Source organism: Glycine soja, chromosome 5, assembly GCF_004193775.1.
Source record: "Glycine soja cultivar W05 chromosome 5, ASM419377v2, whole genome shotgun sequence".
Taxonomy (NCBI): domain Eukaryota; kingdom Viridiplantae; phylum Streptophyta; class Magnoliopsida; order Fabales; family Fabaceae; genus Glycine; species Glycine soja.
The window spans coordinates 4,978,563-4,995,643 of record NC_041006.1 but is presented as its reverse complement, the minus strand read 5'-3'; the positions used below and the strand labels follow the sequence as shown (position 1 = coordinate 4,995,643).

At 31.4% G+C, this 17,081-nt stretch overlaps 1 protein-coding gene and 1 pseudogene across 1 annotated transcript; one reads left to right on the top strand and one right to left on the bottom strand.

Annotated features, from left to right (window-relative positions):
- Window positions 1-5,880: 5,880 nt before the first annotated feature.
- On the top strand, window positions 5,881-7,923 carry LOC114412128 (annotated as a pseudogene).
- Window positions 7,924-10,142: 2,219 nt separating this feature from the next.
- Window positions 10,143-10,994, bottom strand: LOC114412127 (21 kDa protein-like). Its single transcript, XM_028375920.1, has one exon. It carries the CDS (start codon window positions 10,948-10,950, stop codon window positions 10,303-10,305), a length of 648 nt encoding a protein of 215 aa, XP_028231721.1. The 5' UTR covers window positions 10,951-10,994; the 3' UTR covers window positions 10,143-10,302.
- Between the last annotated feature and the right edge of the window lie 6,087 nt (window positions 10,995-17,081).

Here is a 17,081-nt window from a genome sequence, read left to right as displayed (position 1 = left end):
AAGAAAAAAGGTTTAGGAGAAGGAATATTTAAAAATTAAATCATACACCATATAACTAATTATCTTAAAAATCTCAATCAATTTCATATAACCATTTTGTGGAGAAAATTCCAGTAAGTTAAGACTCTATCTACCTTATTTTCTAAAATGTTTGCAAAGAATTGAAAATCTCAAGAAAATTATTGTTTTCAAATGGAACAAAGAATGATTTGCGAGCAAGGTCATGGATAGTGTAAGGCAATTAAGACCATTGTCTTAGGCCTCTTAATTTTATTTTATTTGTTATTATATAAGTTTTATATGAATTTGTTCATATAGTTCACATTACAATAGATATAGATGTTCTATGATTGAAAAATTATCCAAAAGTTAGCTACTTATCTTAATTAATAATTAGAGGTAAAAAAGCTAAATATCATAATCATATATATAATTGAAAACTGAATTTGTAGATTATTATAAGAAATTATATCATTAATTTGGAACATGGTTATTAACAGAGATAAAAAAAATTTGACAGCATTAAAGACTAGAGATATTGATGCATGACTTATCAGTTCCTTCACTTAAAAATAATATTTATTCAACACTCATTGTTTTTCTATCTCTTTTTCATATTTTTTTAATACCTTAATTGATATCAGATTTAAAATATATATATATATATATATATATATATATATATATATATATATATATATATATTGTTTATATTATGTAGTGCTTCTTTATTTTATTCTTATACTTTGTAGTAATTGGAAAAAAAAAATAGAAGTAGAAACTTGGTTTTCAAAACAAAACAAAAAATAAGTTAAAAAATTAATTCAATCTCAATATATACACTACTCTTGATAAATGTCTTACTATTCATTAAAAATAGCATATAAAAATGAGTTTAATTGGTAAAAAAGTCATAAAAAATTAAAAAAAAATTGAAAAATAATTTATATAATATTAAGTTTCTTTAAAAATTTGCCTAAGGCCCTAAAGTTCCTAAACATGGCCCTGTTTGTGATCTTCTGGAAATTTTGTTTGTTGAGAAAATGAGAAAAAAAAGGTCCAGAATAAGGAAAATGAGATTTGTTTGTTTAGACCTAGCCGGAGGAGTCACCGGAAATGAAGGTCCAGAGGATGAGGACTTCGCCGGCATTGGTTTGGGAACAGGAAAGAGAAACAAAATTAGAATTGAGGGTTCGATCAGTTTAATTAAATGGTGACTTTTGATGATTAATAAATCTCAGTCGTTCATTTTGATCCAACGGTGCATATTGAGAGGATCCGTGTCCGTGAATAATCTATGTACTCTTAGAATATTTGCTTCCAATAGCCTTATTTTAATAAAGGGTTTCTATTGTATATCCATAGACATGCAGTGTCAAAGTATTAAATACAGATAAATAAATCTTGAGTCATGGGCAACCTGTGCAAATATTCACTTCCCATTTTAACAAATGTTTTGTATCAGTTACTTTGTCTAATCCTTCTGTTATCTTTGCTGAAGTAACGAAGTCTAAAGCTTCAATTTCTGATCTCACAAGACTATTGACTTGTGTCATTTGTAAACGTTATTGTACCATTGGTTTGGTTTTTAAACTTCTGACTTTTGATAATCCAATTGTGTTTGTGTGTGCCTAAATTCAAATATACGAAATTATGAAAAGTGGGTTGACAGGTGATATATCCAACTCTTCTTTTTGCAAATGAAAGCAGAGGTATTATTCTAATTGTTTAAAAAATATAGGTATCGATGCAGAGACCCAATTTCATGTTTTGGTTGTTGAATGATTAGTCTTCTTATATTTATCATGTGTTGGATCTTAATCAACGAGTTTTTCTTTCTAAACTTTTGACTTTTGATAATCCAATTGTGTTTTTGTGTGCCTAAACTCAAATATGTGGAATTATGAATAGTAGGTTGACAAGTGATATATTAAATTCATTTTAAGCAAAAGTATTACTTTAATTTTTTTTAAAATATAGGTATGAATGCAGAGGCCCAATTTCATGTTTTGGTGGTTTTTGTTAGTCTTATTGATAGAATGTTGATTGAAAGGCTCCTCAAAACCTCTTTTTTTCATGATATTTCTTTTCTCTTCTTTTTATTATTGTTATTTTTATGGGTTTTTTTTCATATGAAATATGGAGTTAGATTTCTATACTACAATATGATCAAAGGAATCATATAATTATGTGTTTTGTTTGGTCTTTTATGTTACATTTTTTTAATGGACAATTTTTTTTTCTTATTTAGAAATATATATTTTTTTTGTATGTTTTGTAATTATGGTAATATATTGTTGTAATACAGTAGTAAGGCCTTGAAGTTTCTTGGTTTGGTTAAAGATGAACAGAGAAATGAAAAACCTGCCTCTATTGCTCCAGTAACCCACCAGGCTTAATTCTGCAAAAAATTTAAATGCTGATTCATATGATACATATGGTTTAACTTTTTTCAGTGGGTAAGTTTAGAATAATCTATGATTATATTATGCCAAAAATGATGGGCTACGTTCTATTGAAAAGCTTCACCTAGGAGGCTAGGACAGAGAAAGCTCCTTTCACCCCAAAATTTGTCCACAGACGAAAAAAAAAGCTTGAAAATGTACTAGTGAGCATTGTTTTGAATTTATTTGCTTTGATTTTGCTATTGTAGTATGAACTATGAAGTAGATTGTGAAGATTTGGGTTAGGAACATTAGTCGTGAAAATGGGTGCTTTCTTTTTGTATTCTGGTAGAGCATAGTTGGGTTTTTGGAAATCATAGAGGGAAGGTTCCTTCGTTGATCATGTTGCAGGCTGGCCAAGGTTCCTTCGTTGATCATGTTGCATGCTCCTAATCAACGAACTAACATGATTAAAGTCATATTCCTTTGTTAATCATGTTGCAGGCTGCCAACGAATCAGATTAAAGTATTCAACTCAAACTCTTTTATCACCAATGGACCTCGTTTGCTCTAAAGCTGTAAGAATGGACCAAATTTCTACAACCATAATAATAGGAGAGGCTCCGGTCACAAATTGATAACTGCTAAACAATTGTATTATGAGAGTAGAAAATAAAACAAATTATCTTTAAAAATAATTATTTAACAGTTATTTGCGCTTAAAATGTGAAAGAATTAATGTTTCGTAATTTCTGACTACAGGTGTTAAAATCAGAATGACAAAAAGTAAAAATGAACAAACACAAAGAGGAAATCAAGGTCCAGTCCAAATAATGCGCTCAGTGCATCGCTCGCGCTAAGCGAGCAACACGAGAAGGAGACACGCTAAGCGCACGACGCCAGAACAACACGCGCTAAGCGAGAGGAGCCCACTAAGCGAGCGTAAGAAAGCCCAAATTCACTCCAGTAGCTATAAACAGAGAGTCAGACCAAGGGAAAAAGACACACCGAGTCTCAGAGCACTCTCGCCACTACCTTAAGCCTCAAAACTCCTCTTCTCCTCTCTTTTATCATTTTTCCAATTCTTTCTTCCATCACTCACATTGTAAAGCCCTCATGGCCATGAGTGGCTAATTCCCTAGTTAGGGTCTGACAGGCTTAAAAAGTCAAATGATGTATCATGTACTTCAAATTTATCAATGCAAAAAGGAGTCCCTTCCAGGTTCATTCTATTCTATTATCCTTTCTGTTTTTATCTTGCATGTTTCATCTTATTATTCTGTTAGGGGTTAGATGCTCGAGAGAGCGTAACCTTTAATTAAGATTTAAGGAGAATATGCATGTATCGATTTTAAAGGTTATATGCTAGAGAGAGGATAACCTTTAATAGAACAAAAAGAAATTATATCTTAATAAAATCATTGTTAGACATAGAATAATTGCGTTATACCCATGCGTTAAAACAAACATCTAGAATTTGTTCTTCATGCATTTTATTTATCGAATCTTTTCAAAGACATTTGGGAGATAGGTAAATAAGATAGGCTTGTTATCGTGAGACATCAAAGGCAATAAAATGAATAGATGTGGGTAGAATAGAATCAACTGAATTGATAAAGAAAATCATGAATTCATACATCATAGGCGATTAAGGCATGCTAGATCCTAACATTCACATCCATTTGAATTCTATCTTTAATTACTCTGTTTTTTCTTTTATTGTTTATTTACGAATATAAATTCTTATTCTGTACTCCAACCCTCAAATTATTATTTCTTATTCTTATAAATTGAAAAAAAGTATTTAAATAGGCACAACACAAAATCCTTGTGGAATTTGACACTCGGACTTTCGAACTTTTATTACTTGGACAAATTGGTACACTTGTCAAACCAACTTGTTGAGTACGTACCTATCACAAATTTCTACGACCATAATTGTAACATCTCATTTTTCATAAATAAATTTAAAAAATTAGTATAAATAAATAAATTTTTAGAAAAATATTGAGATTTTTATAAATAAATAAATAAGGAGAAATAATTTTATTAAAATAATGATTTGAAAGAAAAAAAGAAAAGATATTTGATTTATTCATTTGATAGAAATAAAATAGAGTATTTGTTTGTAAAATAATAAATAAAGAAAAATAGAGTAAATAATAGGTTGTGAGTACCCTAACTATAAATAGAGACATCTTAGGTTAGTCAGACGATACTTTCTACGTCCCCTCCTCTCAATTTTATTTTCCCTTCTCCTCCTCCCAAAACTCTCTTTTTCTCGCATACCACCAAACCCGTCTCAGAAAAATGATGATCTCAGACTCATTCACTGTTAGATCATCGTGAAACTTGAGCCCTCAGACTCATTTCCGAACATTCTCACCGTTGGGAATTACGAAAACATGTCGAAGCTCAGAGAAATACCCTTCGCATCGTAGATTTTCCTTTTCCCACAGAAATCCAAAACTGTCTCAGTAAAACTATGATCCCAGACTCGTTAACCATTGGATTGTCGTGAACACATTGCATGTAGGCTTAAGTCTTAGTATAATTGTTGCATAACACTTGCTAATTGCTTATTATGAAATTGATGAGTGTTATTGTGTCTTGACTCGAGTGTGTGATGTGATTAGTGATTGAAAAGAAAAAATGAATCTTAAAGATAAAGTGGTGAAGTGACGTGGATTGTATTAAGTTGAGTTATGTTATAAATATTTCCATAATTTATTTTGATTATGTCTTGTTTATTTGTTTTATTATTTTTTTGTGATAAATCACTCACTGTGTGTGCTATTTGTGTTTGGATCCTGTGATGATCTCGAACCTTATGTTCGTGGAAACAGATAACTATGTGGATGACTTTAAAGAACCTCGTGCTAGAGGACGTTGCAGCACATACTCTGATAGGATGTGATATTGGGAATGAATTTTTATTCTAATTACATGTGTTATTTTATTTTATTTTATTTTACTTCATTGATTTAATAAAACATTTTTTTTTATAAATTTAAACAGTTTTATTTTGAGTCGAATATATTATATTTTTAATAAATTTTACTTAATAATAATGTAAAATAAATATAAATTTTTTACTCATATAAATTTTTTAATTTTATATTTTATTTATTTATATGGATGTACATGAGCGATGACCTTACAATAAGAATAGTAGAAGGTCCCAGTCACAAATCGACGTCCACTAATAATAAAGCTGATTCTTTGAGTACGTACCTATCACAAATTTCTACAACCATAATAATAGTAGTGGCTCCCAGTCATAAATTTCTGCAAGTAAATTGAGTGTAGGACGTAGTGAACCTGCTGAAACCTTATGATAGGTGGTACGTACCTAACAACTAATTAACAATAAAGCTGACAGCATTTTATCATTTGACGCATTCATATCTTTTACTATTTACATACACCAGTGCATAATAATTAGGCATCCTTTTAAATATATATTTTGTGAACATTTTAATATTTACAAGTGAAGTTCAAACTATATATAAATATATGTTTATAGGCCAAGATAGAAAAAGCAAAGAAAATACAACATGAGAGTTCCAACAGTGCTAGTTTTACCATTTCCAGGTGTAGGGCATGTGAATCCCATGATGAGCCTCTCACAAAAGTTGGTTGAGCGTGGATGCAGAGTCATTTTTGTGAACTCAGACTTCAACCACAAGCGAGTGATGAGTTCCATGGTGTATGAGCAACAAGGTAGCCTTGATGATAAATCACTAATGAAGTTGGTCTCGATCCCCGATGGTTTAGGACCCGATGACGACAGAATGGATCCCGGAGCACTATATGATGCTGTTGTAAGAACTATGCCTACGACACTTGAGAAGCTCTTAGAGAATACTCATGAGGATGGTGACAACAGAATTGGCTTCATTGTTGCAGATTTGGCCATGCTATGGGCGTTGGAGGTTGGGAGAAAATTTGGAATCAAAGGAGCTATATTCTGCCTATAGCAGCAACTATGTTTGCCTTGTTATGCAATAGCCCCAAGCTTATTGATGATGGGATCATAAATTCTGATGGTAAGAATATCATGCTTCACTATCCATATTAATTTGTTTCACTAGATCTATTTACTCTAGAAAACTTGATAGATTGATGAAGCATGTAAATTAACTTGTGTTTCTTTTGTTCTTTTTTGTTTTCCTATCAATATCTGCTTATAAACTCTACCTAATTATAAATACTTCATACATAAATCTTAAATGAAAGAGAAGTGATAATAAATTATTAGAAAAGTTAGTTTTAATATAAATGGGGATATTTTTCTATATTATAAGCTCTGAAAATAACAATAATGTTCATTCTGGTTTAGATTTTTATATGACATTCATATTCAAATTGTGCATATCTTTTTTAGCAGCAATGAAATAGACAAAGCCAGTCAAATTTGCAAAAATTTACCAAGAAAAAATGGAGTGAAAATTTTGACATGAGAAGCTCTATTTCCATATATTACTAGCCTTATCTTAATTATTTTTCGTTGCAGGATCACTCTTAACCACTAAAAAGACAATTCGACTATCACCAAATATGCCAAGAGATGAACCCAGGAACATTTTTTTGGTTAAATATGCCTGGCACAAAAGATGGTATGAATATGATGCATATTACACGAACTTTAAATTTGACAGAATGGTGGCTTTGTAACACCACATATGAACTTGAACCTGGGGTATTCACTTTTGCTCCAAAGATCCTCCCAATTGGCCCATTGTTGAATACAAATAATGCAACTGCAAGATCATTAGGAAAATTTCATGAAGAAGATCTCTCATGCATGAGTTGGCTCGATCAACAGCCTCATTGTTCTGTCACATATGTTGCCTTTGGAAGTATCAGTCTTTTTGACCAAAACCAATTCAATGAACTAGCTCTTGCACTAGACCTTGCCAATGGACCTTTTCTTTGGGTTGTGCGTCAAGACAATAAGATGGCATACCCTTATGAATTCCAAGGACAAAAAGGTAAGATAGTTGGATGGGCACCTCAACAGAAAGTTCTAAGTCACCCTGCCATAGCATGCTTTTTTAGCCATTGTGGTTGGAATTCAACCATAGAAGGCTTGTCTAGTGGTGTGCCCTTCTTGTGCTGGCCATATTTTGCAGACCAAATTTATAACAAAACATACATTTGTGATGAGTTGAAAGTTGGGTTGGGATTGAATTCAAATGAAAGTGGATTTGTGTCAAGGTTGGAGATTCGAAACAAATTGGACCAACTACTTAGTGATGAGAACATACGATCAAGGTCTTTGAAGCTAAAGGAGGAGTTAATGAACAACAAAGGGCTATCTTCAGATAACCTCAACAAGTTTGTCAAGTGGCTTAAAGAATAAATTAAATTGCATTATATTTTGTATCAATTGCTAGTATTGAACAAATAATCGGTGCAAAATTCCCCAAAGCTGAAGATTGTCGCGAACAACTCTTCAACAAAAATTAGTAGATTTTTTGCCAATATTTGAAATGTTATACATATAAGGATTTTCTTTTTTCATGAAAATGTTTTGATGTCGTAATTATTTATTTACATTTTAAGGAAAAGTTATAACTCTAGTTATGGCCTTGTTTAATCTACTATGCATGATAATTTCTGTGCGTCCAACTAAGAACGAATTATTAAACGTCATTAGGATGGTGGCTTCTAGTTCTACTTTCTTACATGCAGTGAACCCAAAATTTTGGTCCATCCGTCATCCCTCATTACTTTACATGTATATAGTAGGTTTTCCCATAGTTTAAATATTTATTATTAAGTCCTTTTACATAACATATTAGTATTTTAAATAACATGAGTGTCCATAGTAAAATCATGTGAAAATATATATTACAAAGTAACATATTAATACTCGTTTTGTAAAGAGTCTTAGACATAAGTGTGCAAATACTTTGGCAACATGTATGAATTACAAGGCACAAGCAACTGGTGGAGTGTTATGACCCAAGAGGATGAAGCCTAAATTAGTAGGCCCAAAAGAACCAGTGCTAAGCTTAATAGGTGTTCTGATTATGTTTATTACTGATAAAGAGATAATAGAAGGTTATAGGGAGTGGCTTGTGAATCTGTTAGAGGGAGTGGAGAGTTTGTAAGAGGGATAATTCCATTAGAATAAGGTACTTGGTTTAGCTATTGCCTATATACGGATGTAATTCTTTTTATTGAAAGATGGAATGAGGCCCAATTTCTCTCTTCTCGGTGCTTCTTCTTGGAGTTTACTCTGACCTTGAATCAGAGATTTATCTATCACATTATGGAACAATTTTTTTTTATAAATCACACGTATTCTCAGTTAGAAGCAAGGTTACTCCCATAATAAGGGAAGTATAAAATAAAATTTAAGAGATATTTTTTTTTTTACTCTAAAAAATTGCTAGAAAATATTTTTGTATAGATGAGTCTAAAACTTAAGTTTTAGTTGTTTTACTCTTGGGTCAGTTCTAACCGATGGCAATGCTATTGGGGCCATGTACAATTATCAGTTCATGTTGATGCTGTTTCCAGCCACTGGTTCATGAGCTATGTTTGTCGGGGGATGCAGAAAATGCAAGGGGCGTGGCAGAGTAGCTTAATATATGTAGATAATGCAATGATCGACAACAGTGAGTGCTGTGTGGCATTTGAGTAAGAATGCAGAGACCTTCCATGAGTTCCTAAGTGTTGTTTGTCTCGAGTTGGGCTCACGCTGACCATGTGATGTTCTAATCATGGTAGACCAAGTCTTGGTCTTAATTAGCTTCATGCTTATATATTCTTGGTGGTTCGTTATTTATCCATGGTGCTAAGCAATAAATTTGACCCTTGGATATATATGCTCACCATGTATAAGTTGTTGTTATGCTTTTTATTCAACCAATTGAGCATCCCATGTTAGCCATGGGATAAAACCCACCTATATTGTATCCCTCTAGCCACTTCAAAATCCTCTCCAAATCATAAATTTATTAAACACTTTATCAGTAAAGCACACAAATTATAATGCCCATTTAGACTTGCACAACAGTTAACACACAACATGCATCACAGTAGCGAGAGGAGCTGAAACCACATTAGACTTATTGGGAGAAAATCATTGAACAAATAAGTTAAATGATTAAAAGTAACGTTTAATCTTTTTATTTCTTCTGAAAGCAAGATAATAGCTGAAAATCATGAAACTAGAGTGTGTTTGGAAACACATCCAAACCACGAGAAATTTGGATTTTCAAGACAAAATAGACAAAGCAATGTTGGGGATATTTTTTCCTTAAACATCGAATACGTGAGATTTAACTCCTTCACAAACACACTTAATTAAACAAAATCCTAATACATATTTAAAGAAATCAAGTAATTGAGGTGTAGAAAGTATGTCGAGGATGCAAATTTAATAAATTTCTTTTATCCTAATATGATGATAATGTGTTACCTAACTAGATATCCAAACATAGCTGTAGTTCTTCATAAATCAGAAAGGAGAAAAGCATATATTTAGCCATGTATTTTCCCGTTGATTCTTACAATAGAAACTTCTTAACCGTTAGCATTTTCCACTGATTTATTTTTTGTATGCATATGGTAAAATTTGATATGGGAGATCAACCCACCATGTCTAGTCTCCTGCTTGTAAAGGAAGACCGCGTGATCGCCTGTTAAAAAGCATACAGACGTTGAAGTGTGCATTATTTTGGAATATTCAAAACAATATTGCGTTTATAGTTAGCTTCAAAACAAATGAGCTCGAGCTGGACGTAAATAAAAAACAGAGTGAATCTGCTTCTATAACCACGAGGATACAATTGAACAAATTAAACCATTAACGGCACATAATTACGAGTGACAACTTATTGAATTTGCATTAAAACGTGCATTGCAACTTGTGCAATATTTCTAAGTGTAAACAAAATATGCACTAAGCAGAACGATACTTGGAGGCAAAGTGATTAACCAACGCAAGAGCATTACTAGTGACCTGAGAAGCATACACAACCCTGGGCCTAACGGAAGCCCGCAAGTTGGCGTCCACGTGGGGCCCATCAAGCCCATCGAGACACGTGTCCTGATCAGTGATGGCAGCGCTAACCCAAGTCTGAACATTACTCACGTGCCACGCGAAGTCCTTTGCCTTACCCTTACCCTTGGCCTTACCCATACCCATACCCATACCCACGAGCCCGAGCTCCTTCACCGATTGGTTGAGACGGTCCACGCTGTCGTTCATGTTCTCTACGCAGTCACGCAATGCGTTGTACTCTCTGGGCTTCATTCCCTTCACAAACGACGCGCATGAGCGCGTCTTGGACACGCTCACGGAGAGGGCCGTGACAGCGAGTTGCTGCTCGCTCTGGCGAATCGCGCTGGCATAGCCCGAGAGGGTTTGAACGCACGCGGCGGGGTAGCGCGTGGCCTTGCATGAGGACTTGATGAATTCTGTTGTTGTTGGGTTTTGGTTTGGGGGTGGGTTTGGGTTGGTTCGTTTGGCAAGTGCGGTGGTGCCAAACGTGTGAAGGATGAGAGTTAGGAGTAGCAGAGAAAGGGTTAGTAGTAGTTTTGATGCCATGCTAGTTTGGTTTGTGTTGTGATGTAGTAAAATATGGCAATGTGGTGCTCACTTATATAGGGATCGGAGGAGTGCCAAAATTTGTTTTTTTTTTATGTATTTTCTTGTATTATTTCTGGTGAGAAATCACGTTTGTATACTGTATAGTTTTGTACAATAAAAAAAGAGGTAGAGAGGGAAGAAAAAAAAATGCGGCTGTGTGTGACAAAAAAATAACAAGAAAAATGATTAATGCACACTTATGTTATTTAACACTTAAAGAGATAAAGAGATAATATAAAGAAAAATATAAGAATAATAAGTGTACTAAACCGAACTCACAGTTAATCGTTAGTGGTTAGTCAATCGACTATCGTTACACATGTACAATTATTACCAACTCGATAACCTTTGTCAAGACATATGATAAGAAAAGAAAAAGTAAGTTACATTCATGATTCATTTCATTTTAGACAGCTCACATAAATATTGACTTTATCATCAGAATTGTTATTTAAATATTATATCTCTCATCGGAGATAGAATTCGAAATAAGTAGAGGATAGTCTCTGACAGATTGGATTAATATTTGGAAAAATTCGGTAACATCAATAAGTATTACAAAATGATTGAAAGATAGTCCTTTGGATATTAATGGAATGTTTATAATGGAGAAGTGTCCATATATAACTGATTAATACAATATACTAGATATGAAAAAGAAACATTATGTTGTTACAATTTTTTTTATAAAAAACATTGTACTAATAATATAACTTGATATCTATCATAAAAAATATAACTTGATAAAAATTAGAAGTGGAAACCAAAGAGATATGCATGGCACCTACAGGCTACAGTTATGTGTTTTTATCGAATTCATTTTCCATGTTTCCATTCTTAAAATTGGAAGTTTCTGATTCATTGTACCCCTTCTTTCTGCAGTGACTTTTTTTATTTTATTTTATTTTTCATTTCCCACTGTTTAAATCAAGCACTACCTAAAATATCATTTGTTTTCAAATAATCGTTGATGAGCAACATCTCTTTGTCATAAAGAAATCTATTTTAGAAACTTAAACTTTTCTATCCTGAAAAAATATAACTTGTACTCTATTAGTGTTTATTTAAAAACAAAAATCTAGGATAACACATCTATATCAACTCTAAAATAGTAAGACAAACAATTCCAACGAAGGTATTATGTTAAAAATTGAAGCACAGTTCTTAGCTTTCTATACATATGTGTTTCTGCCGAATGCTGATTTATACGTCTCTCGTCCACGCCTCCACGGCATTGACCGACTGTTTTCGATTGGATTGGGACCGAATCAACAAATCAAACTACGAATAATAAAGTGAGATTTGGTAGACAAGCCTAGTTGCAAATGTGAACTTCAAAACTGCGGATTCATCAACGAGATTCCAATGTGGAGTATTATTCTGGATTAAATAATGGAGGTGCACTCTACCAGAACAAACATCGATCTATAGAACCCAAAAGGGTCCAGATTAATAATGGGGCAATGACCATTTGGTACCCAATTCTCACTACTTTCTGTACTTAAAAGTTGAACTTGAGGATGATCATATCTCATGTTTACTCATATACTTCACATAAAGATCGTTCAAAACATTTAACACTTATGGAGATCCACGCAGGCAGAGTTTAGCTCATAGTTGCACTTTTGTATTCGGACTATATATGATTCACCTGCACGCAAGTCCTATAAATTAAATAAGTTATCAAGAAAAGTATCAATATTACTCTTCTGGTTCACATGCTAATTTGGACATTTAACTGCTTTGTAGGTACCCATCACCTTCACCCTTCTTTATAGACCATGTCCATGGCCAGCATTTTAATCATCACTAACTCAAAGCGAATCCTAAGAGACTGAGCTTGATCAAGTATGAATACAATTCACCCTACAAAACATAATTTTCATCACCAGGTTCTGCGCAATGAATCATATAATCCTTCATTTTTTTTAATAGAACTCCCATTAGATATAAGGGAATGAAAATGGAGATATAAAATGACACGACCATATCTTATCGATAATAGCTGAGATTTTAATCATGCTAATATTCTACCACATTATACCTATATTATTTATCTATTCAAATTAAGACTTTGATATTAATATACATAATCAATTATTAATTATCAAATTATCAAGAATAAATAGTCACTTTTATCTCTCAATGTGTAATTTGCTGACAAATGCATCCTTGAAAGATGAAAATACAAAATTTAGTCCCTGAAAGTGTAAAAAGTGTGACAAATATATCCGGCGGTTAACTTCCATCCGTTACCACCGTTGATAAAATAGCTTACGTGGCACAGAGGGACAAATTTAAAACTGAAATGATTGCTAACGTGGATTGACAGCATAGAAACATATGTCATAATATTTTTTTTTTTTACTTTTAGTCTTCCCACTCCGCACTGACAAATGTGTCCCTAAAAGATAAAAATGTAAAATTTATTTCCAGAAAATATAAAAAGTGCAGCAAATATATTTGAACGTTAATAATAGATTGTGACTAATTATTATTATTATTACTATTATTATTATTATTTGTAATTTACTGCTCTTATTCGTTTAGGACTTATGCAATATATTTTTTAAATTGACTTTTAATATATATATTTTTATTATTTTGATTTCTTTGTCAAACCTTAATCTTTGCTGTTAAAAAAAACTTTATTTTATATCTTATAATTTTATCAAATTTTTACTAAATTTCTCACTTTTAATTTTTAAAGTTATTGCACATCCCAATTCCAACTTAAGTACCCCTATATTTAGATTGAAAATAATATGTCGACAGTTTTGAGTAGAAAAACATAATTGATCGTGAGACCAAATTTATTTATTTGTTTGTTTAAAAAAAAGTCTCACAAAATTTAAACTAGATAAAGGTAAAGTGGAATTATAAGTTTTTTTCCTTAATTAATAAAATGTATATATATACCTCAAATATGAAAGAATCCATTGAATAAACCTTATGTGCTTACACTCTAGGCAACACTTCTTATACATAATATAGATGAAATGAAAACACTTACTAGCAAATAAAGAACCCAAATAAATTTAAATAAAAAATACAATAATGCTCAAACTAAGGTTAACTTCAAAACAAAACAAAAAAACTAATATAGAGGTTATTCTTTGTCTTTGGGACATAGAGTTGTATCTCTCGCTGATTTAAGGGCTGCAACGACCTTACATTCTATTTGGCATATTGTGACAGAGTACATAATAAAGATTAATAATTAATTAAAGAAATAAAAAATTTCAAGAAATAAAAGGCTTTCATATTTTTAAATGCTAATTCAATTTTTTTATATCATAAAACTAAAAAAATTATTTTATTTTGGAAAATAAATAGCTATATTGATTAATTAAAAAAATAATTAACAATTTGATAGATTGATAAATAGATAAATAATCAAAGTATAAGAGTTCAAATTTTAAGTTGTATTTTACTAATTTTTTAATCCCTTTTTCCCTAGATTCTCTCCTATACAATTCATTATTAACGTCCGGATATATTTGTTACGCTTTTTATACTTTCATGAACTAAATTTTGCATTTTCATCTTTTAGAAACGTATTTGTCAGCGGAGTGGGAAGACGAAAAGTCAAAAAAAAATATCATCACAAATATGCCCCTATGCTAGCAATCTACGTTGACAATCATTTTAGTGACAAATTTGTCTCTCCGTGTCACGTAGGTTATTTTATTAACGATGACGGACGAAAGTTAATGGCTAGATATATTTGTTGCACTTTTAGGAACTAAATTCTATATTTTCATCTTCCAGAGACGCATTTGTCAGTGAATTATATATTAAAGAAAAAAAATGATTATTTATCCAATTATCAAAAGAAGAAAAAACATCAAACGTCATCATGCCATGACAGAAAGCATTGCATAAAGTGATATATAAGATGACATTATATTAATCATGTCATCACTAAATGATATATAACCAAATAATGATAGGGATTAATTTAAGAAAAATTAAATTACTTAATGAAAAATTTAAAGATAGAAACATAATAGTATATGTGTTTGATCACGTTAATTGATGCACAGATATCTGAGTGGAGAAAAAGATCGATTAACAAATAAGTGCTAAATTTTTATAGTAGTTGCACAACTTAATACATTTTTGTAGAATATGAATATAACCAATTTAACCATTGAAGTGATTTTTTTTATAAAGCAGAATATCTTTGCAAAATTCCAGGAAAATAAAAAATTGGAAGTGTGTTTGATTCGTTAAAAAATAAGGGACTGAATAGCACAAAAATATTTATTCAATGTTTAGTTTAAAAGATGACTAAGAGACAGTACAAAATAAAGAATGATAGACCGGATAAGTGTTCAAAAACTTATAATTCACTAAACTTTGTATAACTTTTTGTCCAATGTCTAACAAAAGTAAAAATACAATGTTATCCTATTTTTTTACTTTTCATTATCCCACACATTTTTTTCTTTTTTCATGTGTCTCCTTCTTTAAACCTCTCTCTCCAAACATTAACAACCTCATTACCCTCCTCTTCACTGTGCTGGAGCTCTTCCAATTCACCTCCCTCCTTGCCTTTGCCACACCCCTCACCGTGGATCTCTCGAACCGCTTCTTCCTCTCCATTCTCGTCGTCCCCAACGTCTACCTCGCTGCCAACGACCACCTCTCCCTAACCGCCCTTGCCGACGTCCTTTGCTACCACATCCTCCTCCAGTTCCTCTCTTGGTCCGACCTCTGCACCCTCCCCCTTCTGGCAAGCTCATCATCATGCTTCTTCAAACCATCAGTCATGCCATCGACAATTTCCGCTCCATGAATCTCACCCATGACTCCCTATTTGGCGCCATCTCAATCCGCTCCCTTGCACCATACTCCCCTTCCAACACCACCATCCTCTACTTCAATATTTAATAATTTAGAAAACTTGAATTTACATATTACCAAAACTCATCTTAATAGGATTTTATATTTTTTATAACATTGTATGATTGTGAAATAGTTTTAGTTATAACATATGATAAATAAATTATTATTAGTTTGCTTATGCATTTCATTAATTTATTTTGAATTGTTTTTATTTTTATAATATGATACTTATAAGATATAGTTAAAAATATATCACAATATTAATGAATTATAAATATTATTAAAACATGATAATAAATTTTATGTTAAATAATAAAATAATTTAAAAAGTTTCAAAATCTTATTCTATATTTTTTCCTAGTGCAAATCAAACATTGCACATTACAAATGGTATTATAGCAAAATTTATATTATTTTGTCCAATATATACGCACGTTAAATAAGATACAACACAAAATTATTTGTACCATACATCAACCACCAAACAACATATAATACAAAAAGTTATCTTGTGACTTAAGTACTTATTCGATGTTGTTATGTTTATCATGTCTTTTTAGCGAATCAAAGACACTCTAATTGATATCTCCTCAAATTTATTTTATTCTCATGGATAAAATATTATTTAAAATAAAAATGAATGTCTATTACTAGGTAACAGACCAATAAATGTCCAAATCAGCAAATTATGTGAAATTTAATACATACGATAATAAATATGATTAAATGATTCAATAATTATATTAAGTAACTTGTTTTTTTAAAATATATATTTAGTGATGTAAGAGTAAAATATTGAGATTTAGTGTCCATTGATATTTATCCATGTTTATAAAAAAATTATATATTTTTTAAATATATTTTTAAAAAGATTATATATAAAAGATTTAAAATATATTTGAATTTTTAAAAACATCATACTTTTATGAGTACATTACATGTGTGGAAAAGACTTTGATAGAAGACACAAAACATACTTTAAGTAATCTCTATATCTTCAAAAGAATTCATCTTCAACTTTCAATTAGAGATATCATATATTGATTGTTTGGGAAACAAACCCCCTCCCACAATAACAATTAAGGATCAATGTATAAAATTAAATCCATAGATGTATTTCAATAAATATTTCTTATTTTAAATAAGATTGCAATTTTTTTGGACAAACATGAAAATTTTTCCTTATTATAATAAGCATTTTGGATAAATTTTAGAAACTATTTTATTAAATTTTTTTT